This window comes from Macaca mulatta, chromosome 11 (genome assembly GCF_049350105.2).
Source record: "Macaca mulatta isolate MMU2019108-1 chromosome 11, T2T-MMU8v2.0, whole genome shotgun sequence".
Taxonomy (NCBI): Eukaryota; Metazoa; Chordata; class Mammalia; order Primates; family Cercopithecidae; genus Macaca; species Macaca mulatta.
Window position 1 is genome coordinate 107,705,245 of NC_133416.1, and position 26,538 is coordinate 107,731,782.

Consider the following 26,538-nt stretch of genomic DNA (forward strand, 5'->3'; position numbering starts at 1 on the left):
ATGCTAGTGGCTGGCTGAAAAATGGCTTCATGGCTCTCATGAGGGGAATAAAAGGCATGGAGTGGTGGCTGTGAGCCTGTCTGCAGGGCCAGACCTCAGAAAAGCAGAGGGCTGTAAATGTTTCATAAACTTCTCTCTGGGTGCTTGCTCTGGCCGAGAGCCCATTCATAAGCCGAGGCGGCTGAGGGGCAGGTATTGTGCCGGTTACTATAGCATCACCTTGGAAAGGCTCACTTGGTGAGAGCCGCAGGCGAGCTGGGGTGGGGCAGGAGGGGGACGCGGCTGGCTGCAGGGGCTGGAGCTAGGCCACGAATGCTGCTGCTGGTCTCAGGACTTGGGGTGGTCCGGAGTTCATGTTAGCGTCCCCAGCTGCAGCCCAGGGACGGAGAGAGGCTGCGCTCAGTCTGAGAGTGGCTGCCTGAGACAGCGGCCACAGGCTGCTGCAGAGCGTGTAGCTTTTGCAAGGGGCTGAATTCCCAGCCAGACATCCCTTGGCCTCTTTTTTGGAGGGGTGGGGAGCAGAGAGAGGAGGGAGTTGTCTTGGAAGATCCGGGCTGGGTTTCATCTCCTTTTTGATTTTGAGTAGTTCCCTCCATGAGAACTGACTTCCAGGTGTTCACCAAGGGAAACAAGGTGGTCCTCACACTGGAAATGAGAAAGGATGACAGTTTTTGAGACTGACTGTTAACGGCTCAGAGGTACCCTTCATTCAAAATGCCTTTTAAAGCATTTGATACCTTCAAAGAAAAAATTCTGAAACCTGGGAAGGAAGGAGTGAAGAACGCCGTGGGAGATTCTTTGGGAATTTTACAAAGGTAAAGTTTGAATGCGAACTTTAGTTCCTTTCTGAGTAGCTTCGTATTGCCAATATGTGAGAGACTTGGTATCACGTTTTTAAAACCACGCTTTAATGTGGAGAGGGTGGGTCAGATTAGATCCTTCTGGAGCCCCTTCTAGCTCCAGTAGTCTATGTCTGGAGGAAAAACAGATGCATTAAAAGTATTGGGTTCTATTAGGAAAATATCGAGACAAGTATTCTGTTTATATAGCTGGATTAGCACTTTCTGGAGATGATGATATTGCATGTGGTATGTTTGGCATTGAATTAGAAAATACTTAGGGAGATAATATTTTATGTTAATTCATTAGTAATGACAAATATAGTTATGCCTTGAACTGAAATAATTTTTATGAGTTTTTCACTGAATCTTTCCACTATAAATGAAAATTAAATATTTGTAATTTTTAGCTTATTTAATAAAATATGTAAAGTGGTTCCTGATTGTATAGTTTGCAAAGAGGATAGTTACACATTAGTTTGAAGGAGGTAACTTAAAAAATTTCTTTAAAGCAGAAAATCTCACATAATTGCAGTGGGAAAATGTTAAGTACTATCATTGAATTGAATGAGATTTTAGTCCAAACCAAAAAGTAAATATTTTTTAAAGTAAAATATATTAGTGGAAGGTGAGTTTGCCATAAATGAATGAATTAATGTGATATTTTTAATTTATGAATTTGTATAGACATAGTAAATGCCTTCTCAAATTACATAAATGATTTCATAAGTGGTCCTTATGTGCAAGGTAAAATGACTGCTTTATCTCTCTGATAATAAATAAATGTGAAAAATACCTTTGATAAGCTTTTCATTTGCTTGGATGATTATTTCTAATCCTGGTGAGTGAAAATGCCATCTGGTGTGTCCTTTAACTTTTCTGTTATCTCTTAAATTTAAAAACTTTTTCATTTAAAGGACTATTTCCAGGCAATCTGAGATTCATCCCATTTCTTGTGTTTTAAGACACATATGCTCCTGTCAGTGTTAAATTTTCCATTGTATCACTGCTAATAAACTTTCCTAATAAAAAAAGGGTTGGACACCTTATTATTTTAGTAATTAAAGACAAAAAGGCTTCAATCAGACCTACACTGAATTAGCATATCTAGATGAAAACCTAGCTCAGTGACAGCAGCAGAAACCAGCCAAATATAGAAAAAATTACAATAACATTTTTTTCAGAGTGTTTTATCCTTCCGTTGAGCACTCCCCAGGTAACATCTTATTGTGATGGCGTTCATTTGATTAGAAATGCAAAAATAATTTTTGCATAATAAACACAATAGCTTAATTGGCTTATTCAAGTGATGACAAAGGAATCTGGCAAAGTCAAGAATGAAAACCATAGGCCAGGCACAGTGGCTCACGCCTGTAATCCCAGCACTTTGGGAGGCGGAGGTGGGAGGATTGCTTGAGGCCAGAAGTTCGAGACTAGCTTGGGGAACATAGAAAGACCATGCCTCTACAGAAATATAAAAAATTAGCCAGCATGATGGCGCATGCCTGTCATCTTAGCTTCCCAAGAAGTGGGAGTATTGCTTGAGCCCAGACATTTAAGGTTGCAGCGAGCCAAGATCGTGCCTCTGTACTCCAGCCAGGGTGACAGAGTCAGACTCTGTCTCAACAAAACAAAACAACACAAAAAACAAAACAAAATAAAAAAACCCATGACATTGGGCCATACTCACCATTATAAACAGCAAACTCTGCCTTAGTTTATAAAATACTTGATATAAAAAAATACTTAGGAATTTTCTTTTCAAACTTAAGTTTAATTGCTTTTTTTGAAATTTAATTGCTTTTTTCAATAGGAATTATTGATCTAAGAGCCGGTTTTGCTATGTTGGATTGGAGAAGCCACATGGAGATCTTTTTGTTTACCAAATTGGTTTGCTTAGGGATATAACAAAATTGGTGATTTTCCAAAATGTGTGACCTCAACCAGAAATTGGGCTATGTGTCTAGGACTGTTTGAACAGTTTCCTCAGAACAATAGAAAAACAGCTAGCACAGTGCTAGGGACAGAGAATGCACTAAATAAATGCTAGATATTGTCATGGTTGTCCTAATTGTAGAATGGCTTTAGAAAAAATAAAGCCAAGGTCAAATCCCTGTTTTCAGTGATCTATAGAGAGAAATTATTGGCAGAAAAAGTGAAAACAGACATTACTTGAGCGGTGATTCAAGTTGATCCTCAGTTCTAGTGAGGAATTATTAAGACCAGCTCTGCCACATGTTTGACATTAACCACAGGTATATAAGGTAATTGTATGTAAATGACCCTGCCCAGAGCCTGGCATATACTGGGCATTTTCCTCTCATTTCATTGCTTTTCACGTAAAACCAGTTGACAGAATCCAACGTAAAAAAATCACAAAGAACTGTTTTCTGTTTTGTAGGGAATTTGGAAGCTAGAAGCCCCTACATTCTCACTTACAAGGCAATGTAAATCATGGCTGTCTAATAATGTTTGAGGCTGAGGTCATCATCTAAATGGAATTCTTGAGATGCTTTTTAATCACAGTATTCCTCACGGTCAGGGGAGTGGCAATTGCACAGGGAAGCATTTGAGAGTTTGCACACAGGGTTGATTACAGTCAGGCATGATTAGCCTTCCTGGAAAACAGTCATTGATAAGAAGCAGCTGAGCAATTAATCAGCTAAAGGTAAAATAATATATTAGAAGTGTAGGAAGAAAGAAGATGCACTCATTTATAGTTTAGTATTGCATTATATAGATGACATAGAAAGCATTCAACTTGGAAATTAATGTCTAGAAATTGACATGCAGATTTGTTCAATTTAAATTACAATTTATGTATCCTTTAATTGTTCATGTCTAAAAAACATAATAGTGACAAACAAAACAGTATCTTTCAGACACAGTAAACTCATTTAATTCTATTAAAAACCCCATAGAGAGGGGATTACTATAATTACAACTTTTCTTTTTTTTTGAGATAGGGTCTCGCTCTGTTGCCTAGGCTAGAGTGCAGTGATGTGATCATAGCTCACTGCAGCCTCAAACTCCTGGTGTCAAGCCATCCTGCCTCCTTGGCCTCCCAAAGTGCTAGGATTACAGGCATGAGCCACAGCATCTAGCAACAATTTTACAGATGAAAAAACTGAGCCACAGAGAGGTTAAATAGCTTGCCCAAGGTCACACAGCTTGTAAATGGCAGAGCTGGGTTTCAAACCAGATGTTCTGTGCCCATCATTCCTAATCACTACATTATGTTATTTCTCTAATCAAGTATCTTTCCTCTTCCTACTCACTGTCTTGATATTGGGCCGCTTATTTAGGGAGGTATACTTGGACTGCAATGTAGCCAGCAACTTCTGGACCTGCTGGCAAGTATGGGCTATTCTCCTAACTGGTTGTACCTTTATTGAAGGCTTTCTCCAAGGGAGGCTTAAGGGGAGTCTGGTCTCTTTACAAGTATGTCTCTCTTCCCTTTAAATGAAACTAGTCCCTGCATTGTGTCTGTCCTTAGCATTCAGGAGTGTGCCAGATATGCACTTCCTGCTCCATCAACAAAGGCGAGTGTGTTAAAGCTTGCTCTGAGATCAGGCGATCTTGGGTTCCAATTGCTGCAACATCCCTTACTTCCCTGCCTGCATGACCTCTGGTAACTTGGCTGCAATGGGGTGACTCTAGGAAACCAAGTCAGATTACATCTCACACCTGCTCAAAGCTACCTCACTCAGAGTTAAAGCCAGGGCCCTTTCAATGGCCTTCAAGGTCCTCTGTGATCTAGGACTTTTGGACGGCTCTCTGAGTTCATCTGTGACATTTACCTACCTCACTCTACTCTGGATTCACGGGCCTCCTGGCTCTTATTAGAACTCCCTAGATCCACTCCTGTCCCAGCTTTCGCCCTATGTTTCTTTTGCTTAAATGCTTTCCTCCCAGATAGCCTAATGGCTCGTTCCCTCACTTTCTTCAAGCCTCTGCTCAAAGATCCCCACTTTCCTGGCCATTCTATTTAAACATGAAGCTCACCTGCCCTCCTCCTCCTGCCCTCTTCTCTGTCCCTCTTTCCTGCTTTACTTCACCTCTGTCTTAGGTACGTTCCCTAAAAAGCACAGCCTGAGACAGGGATTTGGGTGAGCCTATAATGTGATTGAATGAGCTTTTCCTGAAAAAACTGGGAGGGAGTAAAACAACAAAGGAAAGGAGAGGCTGGGTGAGGTGGCTCATGCCTATAATCCTAGCATTTTGGGAGTCCAAGGCGGGCAGATTGCCTGAGTTCAGGAGTTTGAGACCAGCCTGGGCAATACGGTGAAGCCCCGTCTCTACTAAAAGACAAAAAATTAGCCAGGTATGGTGGCATAGGCCTATAGTCCTAGCTACTCAGGAGGCTGAGGCAGGAGAATTACTTGAATCCGGGAGGCAGAGGTTGCAGTGAGCCGAGACCACACCACTGCACTGCAGCCTGGATGACAGAGGGAGACTCCGTCTCCGAAAAACGAAAAAAAAAAAAAAAAAAAAGGAAAGGAGAAAGAGCCAAGCAAGGATGCACGCTCACAATGCCCGGGGGCCAGATCCACAGGGGAAGGCTCTGGAGCATAAGCCATGTGCTGGTCCTTCCTTTGGGGCAAGTGGGGCAGCCTTTTATATCTCTGCCTCAGTCAGTCATCAGCTCTGGGTTGATGGGAGTGGGTGAGGGGTTTCTTTGGAGGCCACTGAGCAGTGGGAAGTTCTCCAGGGTTCCTCATGCCAAGACTAGAAGCCCAGGCAAGGAGTCACCATGGTGGCAAAGGTCATGGGTCCTGATCCTCAGGAGGAACCAGAACCATCACCTCATCAAGGGAGCAGGAAGAAAAGTGTTTGGCACCTGGGTGGCCCACTCGGACATCTCCTGATACTGCCTGGGCTAGTTTTATTATTTTTTTAATTTTAATTTTTAAAATAATAGAGATGGGGTCTCACCATGTTGATTAGGCTGGTCTTAAACTCCTGGGCTCAGGAGATCTTCCTGCCTTGGCCTCCCAAAGTGCTAGAATTACAGACACGAGCCACCGCACCCCGCCTAGTTTTAACTGTAAATGGGAAAATACAGCAACCATGACCCGCTAGCAGCTCTGGAAGTAGAACTGTGCTTGCCTATCAAGGGGATCTGGGGAGTGCGCGATGGTGTCTATGACAGCCCACCCACTGTACTGCTCAGATCAACTTGCTTCTCACATGAAGTTCATGCCATCTAGGTACAGCTTCTCCAAGACTCTATGGTTGTAATACCCGAGGAGCCTTCCAAAGAAGAGTTATTAAGACGGAGTCCAGGTCCCACTGTGATGACTGGTCCCTCCTCTCCCCGCCTTTTGATTCCCCTCACTTCTGTTGGTTTGCGTGATGGGTTGCCCCAGCTCTTCATCTCTGAGAAGTCTAAATCCTTGGTTAACATAAACTCACCAGGTCATGGTTGCTGTATTTGCCCACTGAGAGTTAAAAACTAGCCAAGGGAGTATCAGGGGATGTCTCAGCGGATCATCTGGGTGCCAAACATATTTCTTCCTGCTCCCATGATGAAGCAACAGTTCTGGTTCCTCCTGAAGATCAGGATCCATGACCCTTACCACTGTAGTGACTTCTTGCCATGTCTTCCGGTCTTGGCACAAGGACCCCAAAGTGACTGAGCAGCTGTCATAACCATATGTTGACTGAGATTTCCATTGTGTTCCTAAATGAAAGAATTCTTCCTTGTGAATCAGGATTTCTAGACCCTCAGAGCCTAAGTTGAAGAGATGAGACATTCCTCAGGTGGGTTACTGGGAATGATGGCAAGTGGGGCCGCTCCTTCTCTCATGCCTTGTTTCTTTGACCTGTGTGTTCTGCCCATTGGGCACACAGCACCATATCATAACTGTTGGGTTTTTTGTTTGTTTGTTTGAGATGGAGTCCTGCTCTGTCGCCCAGACTGGATGCAGCGGCTTGATCTCAGCTCGCTGCAACCTCTGCCTACTGGGTTCAAACAATTCTCCTGCCTCAACCTCCCGAGTAGCTGGGATTACAGGCACCCACCACCGTGCCCGGCTAATTTTGTATTTTTAGTAGAGATGAGGTTTCAGCATGTTGGTCAGGCTGGTCTCAAACACCTGACCTCAAGTGATCCGCCTGCCTCAGCCTCTCAAAATGCTGGGATTACAGGTGCATAACTGTTGGTTCATGGAATATACTGCATCATGGAGTATAGCACCTTACCCTCCCAAGGCTTCATCTCCAAGCTGATGTCGCAGCTGCATCTTTGAGAAGCGTCTTCAGAGGCTGGGTGCTGTGGCTAACACCTGTAATCCCAGCACTTTGGGAGGCCAGTGCAGGTGGATCATTTGAGGTCAGGAGTTGTAGACCAGCCTGTCCAACATGGTGAAACGTGTATTTATATATATATATATGCGTATATATATATATTTGAGATGGAGTCTTGCTCTGTCGCCCAGGCTGGAGTGCAGTGGCTTGATCTCTGCTCACTGCAAGCTCCGTCTCCCATTCACGCCATTCTCCTGCCTCAGCCTGCTGGGACTACAGGTGCCCATCACCACCCCCGGCTAATTTTTTGTATTTTAGTAGAGACGGGGTTTCACCGTGTTAGCCAGGATGGTCTCCATCTCCTGACCTCGTGATCCGCTCTCCTTGGCCTCCGAAAGTGCTGGGATTACAGGCGTGAGCCACTGCGCCTGGCCAAAACATGTATTTTCTACTAAAAATACAAAAATTAGCTGGCGTGGTGGTGGGCACCTGTAAATCCCAGCTACTCAGGAGGCTGAAGTAGGAGAATTACTTGCTTGAACCTGGGAGGCAGAGGTTGCAGCGAGCTGAGATAGAGCCACTGCACTCCAGCCTGGGTGACAGCAACACTCCATCTCAAAAAAAAAAAAAAAAAAAAAAAAAAAAAAAAAAAAAAGAAAAGAAAAAGAAAAAAGGCTTCTTCAGCTCAGCTCTGGCAGGCTGTCAGCTTCTGGATGGTGTGGTATATGGCGAGGCTTAGGGATCCCATTGTCATGTGCCCACTGCTATGCCATCTTCACCATAAATTGGGTGTCTTGGTCTGAGAAGATGTGATGGGAGATCCCATGTTGAGAAATCAGACAGTGAATCCTCAGATAGTGATGCTGGCTGAGACTTGTAGTCTGAATAGGCAAACTCATACATGGAGTATTTCAACCCCAGTCAGGATGAATTGCTACCCTTTCCAGGATGGAAGGGGTCTGTTATAAACACCTTGTGACCAAGAAACTTGTTAGTCCCCTCAGGAATTGTGCCATCTCAGGGGCTCAGCATTGGTCTTGCTGCTGACAGCAGCAGGAGCTAGCTCAGTCTGGTGAGTGGAAGCCCCGACACAGCCTCCATCCCTACTGCCATGGTTACTCAGTTCACAAGTGCACTGCTGTAGCACTGGGTGGCTGAGGATGGAAGCTGGCTGACATCAACTGGCCAAGTCAGCCTGTCTATCGTCTGTTTTGTGCCTCTTCCAAGTGGCATGTGATAATGTGCAATCAGGAGAGCTCATACTAGGCATCCACTCTTATAGACTGATCCACATCCCTTCCCCAGATCTTCTTCCCAGTCCTCCAATATTGCTTTTTCTGGCCCCTGACCTCCAGTGAACTCATTCACCACTGCCTATGAGTCCATGCATATCCCTACCTTTGAATGTTGCTCTTTTCATACAAAATGTGTGGCCAGGAGACTGCTCAAAACTCTGCCTATTAGGAGGCTTTCCCCCTCACTGTCCTTCAGGGCCATCCCTGGGGGGGCTGGAGTATAGCAGCAGTCCATTTGCAACATGCTGTAACATACCAAATTGACCAGCTCTGGACCAAACTCAGTTTTTTTCCTCCTGTAATTTGTTCACGGGTGTGAGCTTATGGGGAGGCATTGGTACAGCAGATATGGGTCATGTGGAAACCTGGCCTCTCTCACATGGGCTTACTTGTGCCCTGTGGCCCTGCTGGTGTTAGATTCCAGATGGATCACTTCCATCTCATGATGAACAGTTGGACGTCGCAGGTCTGATAGTACCTAGCTCATGATAGGTCGTTTTGGCTGCATGGCCTCTTCATATTGCATGGTCAGATGCTGTGTCTCCACCAGGACTCAGTAACATGGCATGACTTGTTTTTTGTCTGTTGTGTATTTCTCTACTATAGATGATATGGCTTTGTCCCAGAATCCTAAGGCTTTGTGCTATACTTCTCCTATTGAGTTTTGACAGAAACCTCATATAGTGTCTTTTCCTATTCAGATGACTTTAGTGCCAAGGGTATGCTGGAGAATACAGCCCTAGTGGCAAGATCACTCTTATTGCAGCCTGGACTTGCTACAGAACATTTTCTTGTTTTTGGATTTCATTAAAAATCAGCAGTTTTTTATGTCATGGAATAAGTGGGTTAGAACAATATTCCCAAGTGTTGAATACACTGCCTCAAAAACCCAAAGAGGTCTGCCAACCATTGTGCATCTTCCTTAGTGGCAGGAAGTTCAAAGCACAATAACTTTTCCTTCACTTTGAAGGGAATGTTCTGGAATGTTTCGAACACTAGACCCCTGTGAACTTCGCCCATGTGATGGACCTGTGATCTTTGTAGCAATTTTTTCCCACCCTTTGAAGCACAAATGTCTTACTGAGGCATCCAGAGTACTTGTCAGTTCTTGCTCCTGAGGTCTAAACAACATAATGTCGTCTATTGGTCATAATAGATCAATGTGATGTTCTGCAGCTGGTCCAGAAGGTCTCTCTGACTATATTATGAGAGAGAACAATCCACGGATATATACTGTCATTCATCTCATATCACTGTGAACTTCTTAGCCTCCTTTCTAATGGATATGGAAAGAATGCACCAGATCAAGACAGGCAAGCTATGTACATGAGTTAAGAGTGTGGTAGTTCCCTGCCATCCACCATGATCCCTTCTTTTTTTTTTTTCAGGGGCCCAGGCTGGTGAATTACATTGGGATCTAATGGGGGCTACCACCTCTGCATCCTTTAAGTCTCTGAAGGTGCAATAATCTCTGTCATTCTGCATAATATAATACTGTTTTTGATTTATCTTCTTACCCAGGGATGACAGTTTTAAGGATTTCCACTTGACTTTTTTTCTATTACAATAGCTTTTATTCTACAAGTCAAGGAACCACTGAAAGGGTTTTCCAAGTGCTAGGTGTCTGTCTTCCAATTATACATGTGGGAATCATACGTGGGGAAATGACCACTGGGTGGGTCCAGGGACATGAACTCACTATGAGACGAACCTGTGTCAGGACTCCACTTATTACTTGACCCTCATAAGCCCCACTCTAACGGAGGCAGGATAGTGCTATAAATCCCTGAGTATCAACATCAGCTTTCCCCTTTACCCAAAAGTCTGCAAAAGATCGAGGTATTTCTCTTTCTTCAGTGTATGTTTACCCAAGTTAATGGTGGTAGACTCCTTCGGGGAAGGACTGTGGGCATCACGACTGCATTTTCTTCTGCGGTGTTGCAGGTTCCTTAGTCACGGAACCTTCAGTCTTCTTCAGTCTTCAGCAAGAGAGTGTGACTTTCCATTGGGGTGACCAGCCTCAGCCTACTGCTCATTCATCAGCTCTTGAGCTTTTCTGGTTTTATGTATATGAAACATACCCTTACTGGCTGCCCTTTTTTTTTTTTTTTTTTTTTTTTTGCTCCTTGGAGCACCATGTTCTATGATTCATCTCTGAGATTCCTATGGGCTGATTCCCTAACTGTCATTCTGAATTTCCTGCCCTTGCCTAGGATGGTTAAGTGCTGCCAATCATCCCAATTGCCACTGGTTCTGGAGCAGCACCTCCTACGGTAAGCCTCAGCCAGCAGAGGACAGCAGCTTCTGAGCATCTCAGTGTGCTGGTGGCCCCATCACCACTGCATCCCTTATTGTCTTAGGAGCAGGAGTATTCCTCAGGCCTCCCGAGAAATATAGTTCATTTGTGGGTTTTCTGGTCTTACATAGAAAATCCATTCCTGCATAGTCAGTTATTTGAGCCTTTTGATCTTTCTTTATAATCTGCTATAACAGTTCCCAACATTTCTCATTAAAAAAAAATAAGTTAAAGAGAGACCTTTTAATTGATCAAGAGTGTGATCAACATTAAAGATAGAACAATTACAGAATTCTTATATTCCAAATAACAGAGATCAAAACTTTACTTGAAGGAATAGAAGATAGCCAGTTTAATTATCAGCAATTCATCACTAAGACTGGTTCAAATTCAGCAATTTTTCTACCAGGCATTAAAAAATGAAATAGGCTTGTAAATTAGGTTTATATAACAATGAAGGAAAAGAGAGGATGTAGACCTGGACCAACCCAAGTCAGGACACTCTTGTGGCCTTGGGCGTTCTCTCCTGGAATGGATAATTTTTTATTCTTTTATTTATTTATTTATTTGAGACAGGGTCTCACTCTGTCACCTAGGCTGGAGTGCAGCGGCACAATCATACCTCACTGCAGCCTCAACCTCCCAGGCTCAAGCAATCCTCCCACCTCAGCCTCCTGAGTAGCTGAGACTACAGTTGCGAGCCACCATACTTGGCTAATTTTTAAAATATTTTGTAGAGATGAAGGTCTCGCTATGTTGCCTAGAATGGTCCTGAACTCCTGGGCTCAAGCCATCCTCCCAACCTCAGCCTGCCAAATTGCTGGGATTACAGGCGTGAACCACTGTGCCCAGCTTTCAATTTATTTTTTTTAAAGTCATGGTGGTCATGTCCTATATCTCTGTGTACAATGTAATAATGACTAGAAATTAGTACAGAATTACATTTTAAAATCACCAGGCTCTATTTTGTTTAAGCTCTATCTCTAGGAAAAAAGCGGCAGAGAACACATACCACTAGACTGTTCTGGATAAAACACATCTCTATTTTGTTTAAGTTTCCAAGAACTGTATTAGCAGTTTATCAGGACCATTTCTCTTAAGGCCTTTGCCGGGATGTTAGACCCTGTGTCATGGAACCATGCCCCCTTTATTAGTTTCCTAGGGCTGCTGTAACAAAGTACCACAAACCGGGTGGCTTAAAACAACAGAAACGTATTCTCTCACAATTCTGGAGTCCAGAAGTCCAAACACAAGGTGTTGGCAGGGTCAAGTTCCCCCTGAAGGCTCTGAAGGAGGCCTCATGCTTGCCTCTTTCTGGCTGCTGGTAGCTGCTGGGAATCCCAGGCATGTCTTGGCTTGTGGATGCATCACTCCAATTCCTGCATTTGTTGTCACATGGCCTTCTCCCCTGGTGTCTGGGTCTATGTGTTCAAATTCCCCTCTTCTTATAAGGACACCAGTCATGAAATTAATCTAGGATGACGTCATGTTAACTTGATTACATCTGTGAAGATCCCATTTCCAAATAAGGAATTGGGGGTTAGAACATCAACATATCTTTTTTGGAGGACACAATTCAATCACCTACCATATTGACGAACACTCCCTTATCCAACTTTACTACCCTACTCCCTCAAAATCCAGAACATTCAGGATCCATTCCTGGGCATACTTACCTGCCTCTTGATGTAAATGTTCATCAGATTCTACGACTCCTGCTCCCGGTATCTTTTCTTAGCTCAAAAGTATATTTTCTCATCTAAAGTTTATATTCTCTCTTTTTCCAACTTCTCCCAAATACTTTTACAACAATCAGATTTTCTAAGTGCTTCTTAAAGGTTGGTAGGGTCTATAGATTCAATACCTACAGAGTAAAGCAACCATATTATATATCTTGACATAGACATACTACATATTAACACATAGAAATAGTCTCCACTTCTGCAAGGAAATACGTTGTATCATTCAAAGTTCTTAGTTGCAATCAACAGAATCCACTCTAGCTAAAGGGGAATGAAATTTAGTAAAGAATGTCAGGAATTGGGCCAGGAGGAGTGGCTCACCCCTGTAATTCCAGCACTTTGGGAGGCCAAGGTGGGTGGCGGATCACCTGAGGTCAGGAGTTTGAGACCAGCCTGGCCAACATGGTGAAATCCCATCTCTATTAAAACTACAAAAATTAGCTGGGAATGGTGGTGCGTGCCTGTAATCCCAGCTACTCAGGAGCTGAGGCAGGAGACTTGTTTGAACCCAGGAGGCAGAGTTTGCCGAAATCACACCATTGCACTCCAGCCTGGGCGACAGAGCAAGACCCCATCTCAAAAACATAAATAAACAAAAAATAAAAGAATGTTAGGAATTGTTCAGACTTCCTGGAAGGATCAGGTCTGGATGCTCTATCTCTAGGAAAAAAGCGGCAGAGAACACATACCACTAGACTGTTCTGCATAAAACACAGCTGCTACCACTGGCTGCCTCTAAGTGCTGATTATATTCATGACTTGTTCCAGAAATTCTGCCACAGCAGTCACAGAGGAGCCAGTTGCCTCTGTTGCATTCAAAACCATCTGCACTACCATTCCCCTGCATGCTGTATCCTCTTCTTGTTCTGTCCCGTATCTAAATCTTATTCAAGTGCTTCGGATTTAACAGAGTTCACCTCTCATGACTTCATTGTAGCTGCAAGAGAGTCTAGGAAAAGTAGTTTTTTTTGTTTTTTTGTTTTTTTGTTTTTTTTTTGCTGCTCCAGCAAGATTCAAAATATCAAGAAGTCATTAAGATATTTGACAGTGATAAATGATGGTTGTCTGCTCCATATGTGTGTTGCTAGTCTAATTTTTATTTTTCAACTTTTGATACAGACATGAGTACAAAACATATTTTTCTTATGTCTTGATTTTAACTACTAGAAAAGTAACAGTCCAAGTATAATGTTAAATGGCAACTGAGCTCACTGTGGAAGTGACAATAGGGAGTGGTGGGAACTGTGGTAAATTGAGAGCCAATTGTAACCATGACAGAGTGAGAGCTTGATAATTTCAGGTCTTCAGATTTTTCAGAATAAACAAGAAATCCAAGGTTTTATATCTTTGCTTGTTTCTGCTTTTTTGAGCTATCTTCTGATATTTATTTATTTATTTATTTATTTATTTAATACAATTTTAAAAAGTAGAGATGGGGGTCTCACTATGTTGCCCAGGCTGGCCTCAAACTCCTACCCTCAAGCAATCCTCTCACCTTGGCCTCCCAAAGTTCCAGGATTACAGGTGTGAGCCACTATGCTGGGCCTTGGTTTTTAAACTCTGTCAATTAATCTAAATTCTTTTGTTTTTATTTTTGTTTTTTTTGAGATGGAGTTTTGCTCTTGTCACCCAGGCTGGAGTGCAAAGACATGATCTCAGCTTACTACAACCTCTGCCTCCTGGGTTCAGGTGATTCTCCTGCCTCAGCCCCCTGAGTAGCTGGGATTACAGGTGTGCACCATCATGTCTAGCTAATTTTGTATTTATAGTAGAGATGGAGTTTTGCCATGTTGGCCAGGCTGGTCTTGAACTCCTGACCTCAGGTGATCTGCACGCCTTGGCCTGCCAAAGTGCTGGGGTTACAGGCATGAGCCACTGTGCCCAGCCAATTAATCTAAATTCTAAGGAAAAAAAAAAAAAAAAAGCAAAAACCCATACACACATTACACCAGATAAACAAAACATGGTTATGAGTCACATATGGCCATTGGGCTGTCAGCTTGTCATCTGTGACTTAGGCTTTTTAAAGCCATAGAGACTATCTTTTTTTCCTCGTATTCATCTAATGATCCCTGCTGAGGTAAGAAGCAGTGACTCTCTGCTTAAATGAGGGGATAGGAAAGGGTCAAATTACCAGGAGAAAACAAAAACAGCCTAGGTTAATACCTCAAAATCTATGAAGCTGGGCTGAGTGCTAGGGATTTTTGGTTGTTGACTTTCTGAACTTATAATCTACCAGAAGAGGCAAATATCAATTTTAAAAATGAGAGACGTAGGTACTGTGAGAGCATTGACTGGGCTGGAGTTGACCAGGTGCACTTTATGGAGCTCCTTTTGAATGTGATGTGCTGAAATCCATGCTGATAAGATCCTATTTCAAATCTCAAACTAGCTCTGGGGATCGTATTTTAAATCCTCCTTCCCTTCTTTAAAATTTACCATTTATTGATTATTTATCAAGTGCTAGGAATTAGGCTAAGTGTTTTGTAACTCGGTCTTATTTAACGTTCATGGTAGTCCTATCTTCTTCTCATAAATAAGTGAACTGAGGTTGAGGGAAGTTAGGTAATTTGCTCAAGGCCACATACCTAATAAATACCACAGTCAGCATTGAACCCAGGACTGTCTGTCTCCAGGGCATGTTCTCTTAAACCCACTGCAATACTGCTTCTCCAGAACCTTTAAAAAAAAAAAGTCTGTGTAGGTAAAGCACTCGCTATTTGTCAGGCACTTTCTGATTAGTTCCTGTGGCACACTGGTAGCAATAGGCTGGATAGCAAATCTCAGTTGTGTTCTCCCTTCACCAACTGCAGCTGGATGATCCTTGGGCAATTTGTTTTGTTTTGTTTTGTTCTGTTTTGTTTTTAAGACAGAGTTCTCACTCTGTCACCCAGGCTGGAGTGCAGTTCACTGCAACCTCCACCTCCCAGGTTCAAGTGATTCTCCTGCTTCAGCCTCCTGAGTAGCTGGGATTACAGGCGCTTGCCAGCACATCCAGCTAACTTTTTTGTATTTTTAGTAGAGATGGGTTTTCACTATGTTGGCCAGGCTGGTCTTGAAAGCTGACCTCAGGTGATCCACCTGCCTTGGCCTCCCAAAGTGTTGGGATTACAGGCGTGAGCCACTGCGTCCAGCTGGGCAAGGTTTTAAAAATTCTGAGTCTCAGTCTTCCGAGCTGTAAGATGGAGGTAAGTCCTATTTGTCAAGACTATTTTGAGGATTAAGGGAGATAGTATATATTTTATAGAAATCTCGCGGAGTGTCTAGAGTGTAGCAAGTAGTCAATGTCCTTCAGTTAATTTTCTTCTTCTAGTAGAAGAGCAACTCAAGGATTATGTAAAAGACAACATGAGCTAAATGGGACCTTTTCGGAGGGCAAATTTGAATGCTGTATTTGTTTGCTAGGGCTGCCACAACAAAATACTACAGACTGGGTGGCTTAACCAACAGAAATTTATTTTCTGTCTGTTCTGGAAGCTAGAAGTCCAAGATCAAGGTTTGATTTCTCCTGAGGCCTTTGTCCTTGGCTTGCAGATATTGCCTTCTTGCTATGTCCTCAGATGGCCTTCCTCTATGCATATGCATCCCTGGTGTCTCTCTATGTGTCCAAGACTCTTTTTATGTATTTTTTTGAAACAGGGTCTCCCTCTGTTACCCAGCCTGGAGTGCATAGTTCACTGCAATGTCCAACTCCTGGGCTTAAGCGATCCTCTCCCCTCAGCCTCCCAAGTAACTGGGACCACAGGCATCCATGCCACCACACCTGGCTCAAATGTCCTCTTCTTATAAGGATATCATTCATATTAGAGTAGGGCCCGCCCTAAGGCCTCATTTAAACATAATTACTTCCTTAAGCACCTTATCCTAAATATAGCCACGTTTGGTGGTACTGGGGGTTAAGAGTTCAACACATGAATTTTGGGGCACACATTTCAGTTCATACCAAATACTGTGAGCAAGAAAATTGATTTAAAAATATTGTTATATATATATTTAGCTTTAGAGAGGGTCTGTCTATATTGCCCATGCTGGTCTCGAACTCCTGGGCTCAAGGGATCCTCCTGCCTCAGCCTCCCAAACTGCTAGGATTGCAGGCGTGAGCCACCACGCCCATCCAGTAAATGGATTTTTAAAATTATCTGCAAGTTCTCTCACTTTGTGCTCCAAGTGTTGATCTTATTACCTATGAAACAAAACAAAACAAAACCTTTTCCGCAATTAGTGGGAACATTTGAATTGCAAAGAAATAGTTCTTTAAGTGCCTAAGGGTTAGTTAGCATATCTTAGGCAATTAGACTCCTGGGGCTTGGATGTTTGCTGGACAACTGTGTCTGAGAACAGAAAGCAGGCACCTCCCTAGTGTGCAGAGGGCCAGCAGTCCGCAGACCGCAGCTGTCTATATTTGGAGAAACAAGAATGAGAATGTCACTCTAGAAAGAATGAAGATTCTCTGATCTAAAAGATCAACTGCAGTCAAGCAGGGAAGGAAAACTGAATGGGATAAATAGCTGTTAGGAATAATTAAAGTCCTCCAACTCCTAAGAAATGAGTTCGTTTTTCTTCTCTTATTCTTAAATAACTTTCTCCTCTCCCCCCTTTTTATAAAGCCTTTTTTTTTTTTTTTTCTGGGCAGAGATGAATAGATCCTTAACCCTGTCTATAAGTGCTTCAAGCCAGGAATGATGTCTGGAATTGATCCACCAATTCCATTCAGTTGGACAAGGATTCATTGTTTCCAGGCACGATGCTGAACATGGAGAATAAAGATGAGTTGGAAATGGTCCTGGGATCAGGGAGACCTTCATTCATATATGGACACGACACAAATCAGTGACTTTTTTTTCCCCCCCCGAGACATATATGGACACGACACAAATCAGTGACTTTTTTTTCCCCCCCCCGAGACAGGGTCTCGTTCTGTCACCCAGGCTGGAGTACAATGGTGCCATCTCGGCTCACTGCAACCTCCGCCTCCCAGGTTCAAGAGATTCTCCTGCCTCAGCCTCCTGAGTAGCTGGGATTACAGGTGCCTGTCACTGTGCCCAGCTGATTTTTGTATTTTTAGTAGAGACGGGGTTTCATTTACCATGTTGGTCAGGCCTGTTTCGAACCCCTAACTTCAGGTGATCCACCCGCCGCAGCCTCCCAAAGTGCTGGGATTACAGAAGCATGAGCCACCGTGCCTAGCCCCCAGTCAGTGGCTATTTACTTAGCACCTGTGCTGCTGAATGAAAATGACTCTAACTCCATGTGAGAAGTGCTCTAACAGAGGAATATGTAAAATGCTAAGGAGACACCAGGGATGGCAGAGACCCTAACGTTCAGGCAATGTCTATTCATTTATTGGCGGTAATGTGTTAGTCTTTGTAGGGTAGGCTCATGTATCTCTGTGAGATAAATGTTTATTGTACAGAAGAGGATATGTGAGATTCAGAGAGGCCAGGTTATTTGCCCCCAAGTCGAGTATCAGTGGCAGAGCTGGAAATCAAATCCAGATTATCTGACTGCCCAGAGCCTGGTGTGTTCCATGATACAGGGTGAGGGTGAGGGGGTACTTAGTCTTCCTCTGTGAGCTAGGCTATACAAGAAATGGCCTGCTATTTGAATGCCTTTAAAACAAATCAAATCTGGCTGGGCACAGTGGGTCCCACCTATTAATCCCAGCACTCTGGGAGACTGAGGTGGGTGGATTGCTTGAAGCCAGAAGTTCGAGACCAGCCTGGCCAACATGCTGAAACCCTGTCTCTACTAAAAATACAAAAATTAGCCGGGCGTGGTGGCCTACGTCTGTAATCCCAGCTACTCGGGAGGCTGAGGCACGAGAATTGCTTGAACCTGGGAGGTGGAGGTTGCAGTGAGCCAAGATTGAGCCACTGCACTCCAACCTGGGTGACAGAGCAAGACTCTGTCTCAAAAAAATAAATAAAATGAAACAAATCAAATCTGAATCTGAGCCCCCTGCCTGGGGGAAGTTAGATTTCTGTTCATTTTGGTGCTCCCCCTTTGCCACAGCAAGGTTGTGCAAAGGACTCACAAACAACTCAGGAGGTCCTGCTAGTTGTTGATCCTCATTTGCTCCTGAGCCCATGATCCCTTGAAGTGGTGGCTCAGCTGCCACTTTGGGCAAAGGAAAGTGAGATCCTGTGCTCAGACCCCTCCCCACAGCTCCCGATATCCCGTCTCCAACTGGAGAGCTGCTGTAAGGGCTGGCATCAGGTCAGCCAGCTATAGGTCCTGCTTCCTGGGGAGCCCACAGCTCCTTCTTTCAGAGCCTTCCCTTTGATCATTACTTTCCCCTTCTTTCTCTCCATCTCTCATACTGTATGTCTCCCCTCTGGAAAGTCTCAGGATATCTAAGATGGCACTGTGCACACAGAGCGTGCTTGTGTTGGTTCAGGTCTTCCAAGAAAGCAGATACCAAGACAGGATTTGGCACATATGAGACATGGTCTCGCTCTGTCTCCCAGGCTGGAGTGCAGTGGCACAATCACAGCTCACTGCAGCCTCAAACTCTTGAGCTCAAGTGATCTTCCTGCCTCAGCCTCCCAAAGTACTTGGATTACAGGCATGAGTCACTACACCTGGCCAAGAGATTTATGGAGGGAAAATGGGGAAGGAGCTGGAGGAGGCTGGGAGAGTGTTCAAACTGCTACCTGTGTAGGAGAGAAGGAAAGAAGAAAAGCTAGGTGAGAAGACTTTCAGACTATACTACAATACTGGGAAGTTTTGGCATGGCCAGTGGGGAGTCCTGGAGCTAGTCACTGTCAGAGGAATCCTGCCTCTGGCAGGAAAGAACGGCCTCACATCCCCGAGGTGCTGAGTTCTTGGCGGATTAGCAGCCTGTGAGAAAGAAGCGCTGTCCCCACGCCAAATGGGTGGTTGATTCAGAGCACAGCAGTTGGGGCTGTCTGCAATTAAGCACTGCAAAGCCCCACAGCGCTTTCGGTTTTCATTAGCCTTCATCTAAAGCATCTGCATGCATGTAGAGAGGGCTAAGCTTATGACAGGTGACACTTTATTAATAGCAATAGTGATAGTACTTACCACCTATTAATATAAAGTACTTTTTACATACCAGGCACTGCCATGAATCATTTACATGCATCAATCATTGAACAACCCTATGAGATACCCATTACGATTAGCCCAGTTTACAGATAGGGATTCTTACAGGCTGAATTGTGTCTTCATATGAATCTGCCCAAATTCTTTACGGTGAAATTCTAACCCTCAGTACCTCAGAATATGACTACATTTGGAGATACGGTCTTTAAAAAGGTAATTAAGGTTAAATGAGGTCCTTAGGGTAGGCCCTAATAGAATATGACTGATGTCCTTATAGGAAGAAAAAATTGGGACACGCAGATCCATAGAAGGAAGACTATGTGAAGGCACAGGGATAAGAGCCATCTGCAAGCCAAAAAGAAAGGCCTCAGAAGAAACCAAGGCCTGCTGAAACCTGGATCTCAGATTTCTGGCTCTAGAAATGTAGGAAAATACGTTTCTGTTGTTTAAGGCACCTAGTGTGTGGTATGTTGTTACAGCATCCCTGGAAGACTAGTAGCAGGTCAAGTAACTTAGCCAAAGTCACAGAGCTAGCACGTGGGAGACAGCACTGGGCGTCTCTCAGCCCAGAGCCCATTCTCTTACCGTGCTCTTCTGAGTCATGGTGGCTGGGCAAGGACTACAAAGTAACAGGTGCAGATGACAAAGTGACTCAGGAAGATCATTGAGAAGGAGCACGGCTTGGTGTGCTGGGAACACATAGGAAAGGGGCCCAAGGGACCTAGACAGGAAAGGAGAAGGGTTTCATATCTTGCCTCTACCCACTAAGGGCTGTGTGACCTTGGCCGGTTTGTTCTTGCCTTCTGAAATACGGTTCTATTTTGTGTCAAATGGGAGTATTAGATTTCCCATGTCTCACTGAGCTGAATTAATGATCAAATAAGAGAATTACATGAAGGCATCTGTAGAGGAGGGCAGAGGGAAAGAACTGAATTTGCCTCATACAAGTATTGCTGTGGTTGTTACGTATTATCCTTGTTTTAGCTGCTAGGAATATACTATTATAGTAATGTGTCAACATTAGAGCATCAGTTTTCTTTCTTCTTCTTCTTCTTCTTCTTTCTATTTTTGAGATGGAGTCTCACTCTGCTGCCCAGGCTGGAGTGCAGTGGTGTGATCTCGGCTCACAGTAACCTCTGCCTCCCGGGTTCAAGTGATTCTCATGCCTCAGCCTCCAGAGTAGCTGGGACTACAGGTGCACAGAAATTCATGGAGACTACTAGGGCAGCCCATTATAAAGTCCTATCATCTAACTGCCTCTCAGAGCTAATGGCATCAATGCTTAGTCTAGCACCTCACTCATTAAGTGACGGTGAGGATTAATGTAATAAAAATAGCTGGCATATGTCACTTTTTAATATGTGGAAAGTTCTGTTCTAAATTACCTAAGTTTAATAACTCATTTATGACAATCCTAAGAACAACGCTATGAAGAAGAAACTATTATAATTCCTAGCTTACAGATGAAGAAACTGAAGTCCAGGGAGGTTAAGTAATTAGGCTGAAGTCACACAGCTGAGTAGGCGGGAGACTCAACATTTAAAGTAAAGTACATGAGCTCCTCAGTTGGACATAAATTGGAGAAGTGAGGCATCCAAGATGGCATCAAGTTTTTTTTTTTTTTTTTTTTTTTGAGATGGAGTCTCACTGTCACGAAGACTGGAGTGCAATGGTGCAATGTCAGCTCACTGCAACCTCCGCCTCCCAGGTTCAAGTGATTCTCCTGCCTCAGTCGCCTGAGTAGCTGGGACTACAGGTGCATGCCACCACACCCGGCTAATTTTTACATTTTTAGTAGAGACAGAGTTTGCCATGTTGGCCAGGCTGCTCTCGAACTCCTGACCTCAGCTGATCCACCTGCCTCGGCCTCTCAAAGTGCTGGGATTACAGGCATGAGTCACCACACCCAGCCTGATGGCTTCAAGATTTTTGCTGGAGCAACCAAAGTTGCAAAATTGTCATTACTTATGATGAGAATGACTTCAGGAATTATATATTTTTTTTAGGGGAAGTCAGTTTGGACATGTCAAGTTTAAGCTGCCTTTTAGGTGTCCAAGGAGAGGTCAGATAAGGCTAGTTATAAAGATTGGGAGCTGTTAGCATATACATGGTATCCAAAGCCCAGAGCCAGCTTAGATGACCTAGAGGGCATAGATAGAAAGCAAGAGACCTGAGAACGGAGTCCTAGGCATTCTAGTGTATATAGGTGGAGGAAAGAAGGAATCAGCTATAAGAGACAAAAGAGAAGAATTAGGAGGATGACCAAGTGTTTTCCTGGAAGAACATAAAATGGCCAAGGCAGAGAAAGTGGTCAATTGTGTCAAATGCTGATGCTAGGCTGATTAAATCAGATGAGGACTGAAAATGACTTTTGGACTGAGCCATGAGGAGGGCATCGAAAACCTTAAGAAGAGCAGTTTTGCGGGCTCAGGTTGGGAATACCTGGCTGGAGTGGGTCCAGGAGAGAACAAGAGGAGAGGAATTGAAGTCATTTCTTTCTTAAAAAAGGAAAATGAAAAATAGGAGGATAACTGAAAGAGAAAATGTATTTTATTTTAGATTGTCATATGGGAGGAATAAAAGTTTATTTATAGGCAACAGGAATGATCTATTATACTAGGGAGGAGAACCTAATGGATGAAGTGTGGGGGTGGGGATTTCTGGAGCAATATTCGTAAGGGGATAAAAGGGGATGAGATCTAGTGTCCGGGGAGAGGGGCTGGCCTTAGCTAGAAGCATGGACAACTGCGAATGAACACATAGACCCCATCAGTATAAATGCAGGCTGGCAGGTAGATACATCGGTAGGGAAATGATTAGAGTTCTTTTCCAATTGCTTTAATGTTCTGGCACATTTACTAAGCTTCTACTCTGGGCTCACAACTTGAAACTGAAAGCTCCTTCCCGTGTTTTACCATCGCTTTTCACTTTGATTTCAACAAAACCCACATCATCTAGTAATTGTAGATGCTTGTGTATGTGTCTTCCTTCCCCACCAGCCTAAGAGCCGGAAGAAGGCAGAGAACGTGTCATATTCTCTATTGCTCCCCAACACTTAGCACAGTACCTGAGACACAGTAGGCACTTAATATATATCTGATGAACTGAATTGAATCCAGTATATTTGTTTCTCTATACTTGTGCTGGAAATTTGGTTTTCCTTGAGTCATAAGAATTTGCCAAGGTGCCAGGGGCGGTGACTCCCACCTGTAATCCCAGCACTTTGGGAGGCCAAAGCAGGCAGATCATGAGGTCAGGAGATCAGAACTATCCTGGCCAACATGTTGAAACCCTGTCTCTACTAAAAATAAAAAAAATTAGCTGGGCGTGGTGGCACGTGCCTGTAATCCCAGCTACTCGGGAAGCTGAGGCAGGAGAATCACTTGAGCCAGGGAGTCGGAGATTGCAGTGAGCTGAGAATTGCGTCACTACACTCCAGCCTGGTGACAGACCGAGACTCCATCTCAAAAAAAAAGAAAAAAAAAAAGAACCTGCCAAGGTTGTCTTTCATATGAACCGGTGGGCAGAAGACTTGTGTTTCATCCAAACTATTATATTAGCTATTGGTCACTGAATTTAATATTTATGAAAACTTGCAAGTTTTGATTATCTTTAAAAACACTTGGACCTTAAGTGGGCCATGACAGCATCCTCAGAAAGATGACAATAAGTAAGAGGATACAACTTCCTTTATAATTGACAGATAGGATTCAGTTTGCCCAATTACTGTTTTTAAAAGAAGAGATAAATTCACTATAACGAATGTGCCATAATTGGAATCTATAGAGGTCAGTGAAAAATTCTACCATTTGAATAAAAGGTGCTAGAGGACCACCTCCTTAGAGGAACCATCTAAGGAGAAAAGGATATACAACCAAATGGGTGTACATTGTGATAGAAAACGTCCCTCTCCACCTCCACTTAATATTTTATTAAGACTTAGAAAAATTAGGCCAGGCACAGTGGCTCACACCTATAATCCCAGCACTTCGGGAGGCCGAGGCGGGTGGATCATCTGAGGTCGGGAGTTTGAGACCAGCCTGACCAACATGGAGAAACCTCATCTCTACTAACAATACAAAAATTAGCCTGGCGTGGTGGTGCAGACCTGTAATCCCAGCTACTTGGGAAGCTGATGTGAAAGAATCGCTTGAACCCGGGGAGGCAGAGATTGCGGTGAGCCGAGATCGTGCCATTGCACTCCAGCCCGGGCAACAAAAGCAAAACTCTGTCTCAAAAAAAAAAGGACGTAGAAAGATTAAGGTCAACTGTAACAGCTGGGTCGAGCAATGTGAACAAAGTCTGTCAATGCTCTTTCAGCAGGAAACTCAGTATAACATATTGTTTTAGACACAGGCTCTGGACTTCAGCTTCTATCCTATCTCAAGTGACTTAGTTTCCTTATCTATAAAATGGCATGATGACACTATCTACCTCATGGGGTTGTTATAAGATTTAAATGATTGATTGAATGCTTATAAAAGTCCCACACAATACCCAGAACATCAGTAGTTTTAGCCACTATAACTTACTTTAATAATAATAATATTTAATAATAAGACTTTCTTTAATAATAATAATACACCCATAGTATTCTACTATGGGTCTTCCTTTTTGTTTTTCATCTGCTGGTACCTTTTATCTTTTTGCTTAGTATCCTTTCTTTTTCCTTTAATCCTGGCTTTTATTTTCTGCCTATCCTTCTTCCCATGTAGAAAAATCGATGGGAGCACTGAGGAAGAAGATAACATTGAGCTGAATGAAGAAGGACGGCCAGTGCAGACAACCAGGCCAAGCCCCCCATTCTGCGACTGCCGCTGCTGTGGCCTCCCCAAGCGTTACATCATTGCTATCATGAGTGGGCTGGGATTCTGCATTTCTTTTGGGATCCGGTGCAATCTTGGAGTTGCCATTGTGGAAATGGTCAACAACAGCACCGTATATGTTGATGGAAAACCGGAAATTCAGGTTGGTATCAATCCATGGTGGAAGCCTTTTCTTTTTGAAACAGGGTCTCACTCGGTCTCCCAGGCTAGAGTATGTGGCGCAATCTTGGCTCACTGCAGTCCCAACCTGCCAGGTTGAAATGACCCTCCCATCTCAGCATTCTCCCATTTCAGCATCTCAAATGAGTAGCTCCTCCCATCTCAGCATCTCAGCATCTCAGATCAGTAGCTGAGACTACAATCGTGAGGAAACTTTTTTTGACTGCAGCTGTGTCAATACTTTGCTCCTTGAGAGAAAGCCCTGCAATTCCTTCAGTGATATGACAAAAATGGAGAGTGGCTACTTGTGCTGAGCACTGTGCAAAGTGATGGGGATAGAAAGGTGAACGACCTAGACTGGGCCCTGGAGACTAGTAAGTGATGACAGTTTTAGGGGTTGGGGGGTAGGTGCCATGTTGGAGGTACACAGGATGCTCAGGCTCATAGGAGAGGGCCCAGCCCAGACTTCGCTATTGTGAACAAATTCCCAAAGTGATGGCTGGACCAGGCAAAGAGGGTGTGGTGGGGTGGGAAGAAGAATGTTTGAAGAAAAAGGTATTGTGAACGACTGTAAGAAAGAGACAGAGACCGAGACAGAGTGTGTGTGTGTGTGTGTGTGTGTGTGTGTGTGTGTGTGAGAGAGAGAGAGAGAGAGAGAGAGAGAATGCACACATACTATGTAGGTATATTTTAGGAACTGAAACAGGAGCTCATCATCTTTTCTGTGTCACGGACTGCTGGTGATGACTGATGAATATTTGCCAAAGTAATGTTTTAAGTTCTTAAAATAAAACACAAAGGATGACAAAAGAAGCCAATTATATTAAAATATAAATACCAAAACATTTAAAAATCGCATTTGTGACATAGAAACATATGGGCTTCTTTAGTAGTACATCGGTGACTAAATCTAGCATTGGGTCTAACATCTACTGTGATTTTAAGTTGGAATGTAAGCTACTGTTGGAAATAGTGGCCATGACTGTAATACGATTTGAACATATTTACGATTTACACGTGGGACAGAGTCATGGGTACTTGTCATACAACTGTGGCTTGTTGCCTACATTCATAATGGCAGAAAATGCTAAATTTTGGTTAAGAGTGAAAATAAAGATGCATGTTTTCTTCCCATCCAAGTTCTCAGATCCGTAGGATTCCATCCACAGACTCCAGGTTGAGAACTCCCAGTGATTGGGTAGAGCACCTTGAGGTGGAGGCAACGAAGTATATAGGGGGCTAATCATCCGCAGCCTGGTGGGCGTGTAGCAAGGGGCTGCAAACATGGAGTGATCATACCTGTGCTCCAGACTGGTCACTGCCCCATCGCAGGGGGCCAGATTGAGGTGAGATAGGAATGGAAGCCACAGGGCCAGTTCAGAGGCCATCATAGTTACAAGCAAGGATACTTTGAAGTGACTTAAATAGTATTGTTTTAGGAATCACTGGAAACATAAAATCTGGTTTGCTGCTTAAATGATAGACCTAGAGAAGTACTGAGGTTATCGGGGAAAAGAAACAAACAAAAATGTCTGCCCAGTAGACACCCCATAAATGCATGTTTCATCGTACTAAACTCACACACTGCAGTGACTCATGCAGAAATCCGTTCATTTGCAGAGAGGCATTTAACAGTTCTCTGGTCCCTCCCTCTGTTTGAAGACACATTTAGATCACAGTTTTTTGAACTAGTGTCTGGGAAATCACTGCGCTGCAGGCTGTGCGGTGAAGAAGGCAGTGTGAGACCTGGAGCCATACTGTGCTGTGTCCTGTGAGACTTTTCAAGAGGGAGACGTGGTGGGCAGTATTTCCTGGACTGACTTGATCATAGAATGCTCTCTTTCGTGCCACATCTATTAGCATCATCTGGAACAGTCTCCCCTGCCAGGCACTGGTTTGAGAAAATTTGATTTCAATCTGTCAAAAAGAAGTCTTCAGTTGGTCTGCAAGCTGTTTGTTTTTGCTTTTTTCAAACCAAGAGATTATTCTGCCAGAGGAAAACAGCACCATGGAGATCCTCCTAACTAGTCTCTATCTGATGCCACAGCCAAATCTGTCCTAAAAGGA

General features: G+C 43.6%; 1 protein-coding gene across 1 annotated transcript in view; it reads left to right on the forward strand.

Moving 5' to 3' along the window:
* Positions 1 to 238: 238 nt before the first annotated feature.
* Positions 239 to 26,538, forward strand: part of SLC17A8 (solute carrier family 17 member 8) — a 64,815-nt gene continuing 38,515 nt past the window's right edge. The window contains exons 1-2 of the mRNA XM_001089949.4: positions 239 to 815; positions 24,202 to 24,454. Of these exons, the coding sequence (XP_001089949.1) occupies positions 715 to 815; positions 24,202 to 24,454 (354 nt within the window). The 5' untranslated portion in view covers positions 239 to 714. The remainder of the gene's footprint in view (positions 816 to 24,201; positions 24,455 to 26,538) is intronic.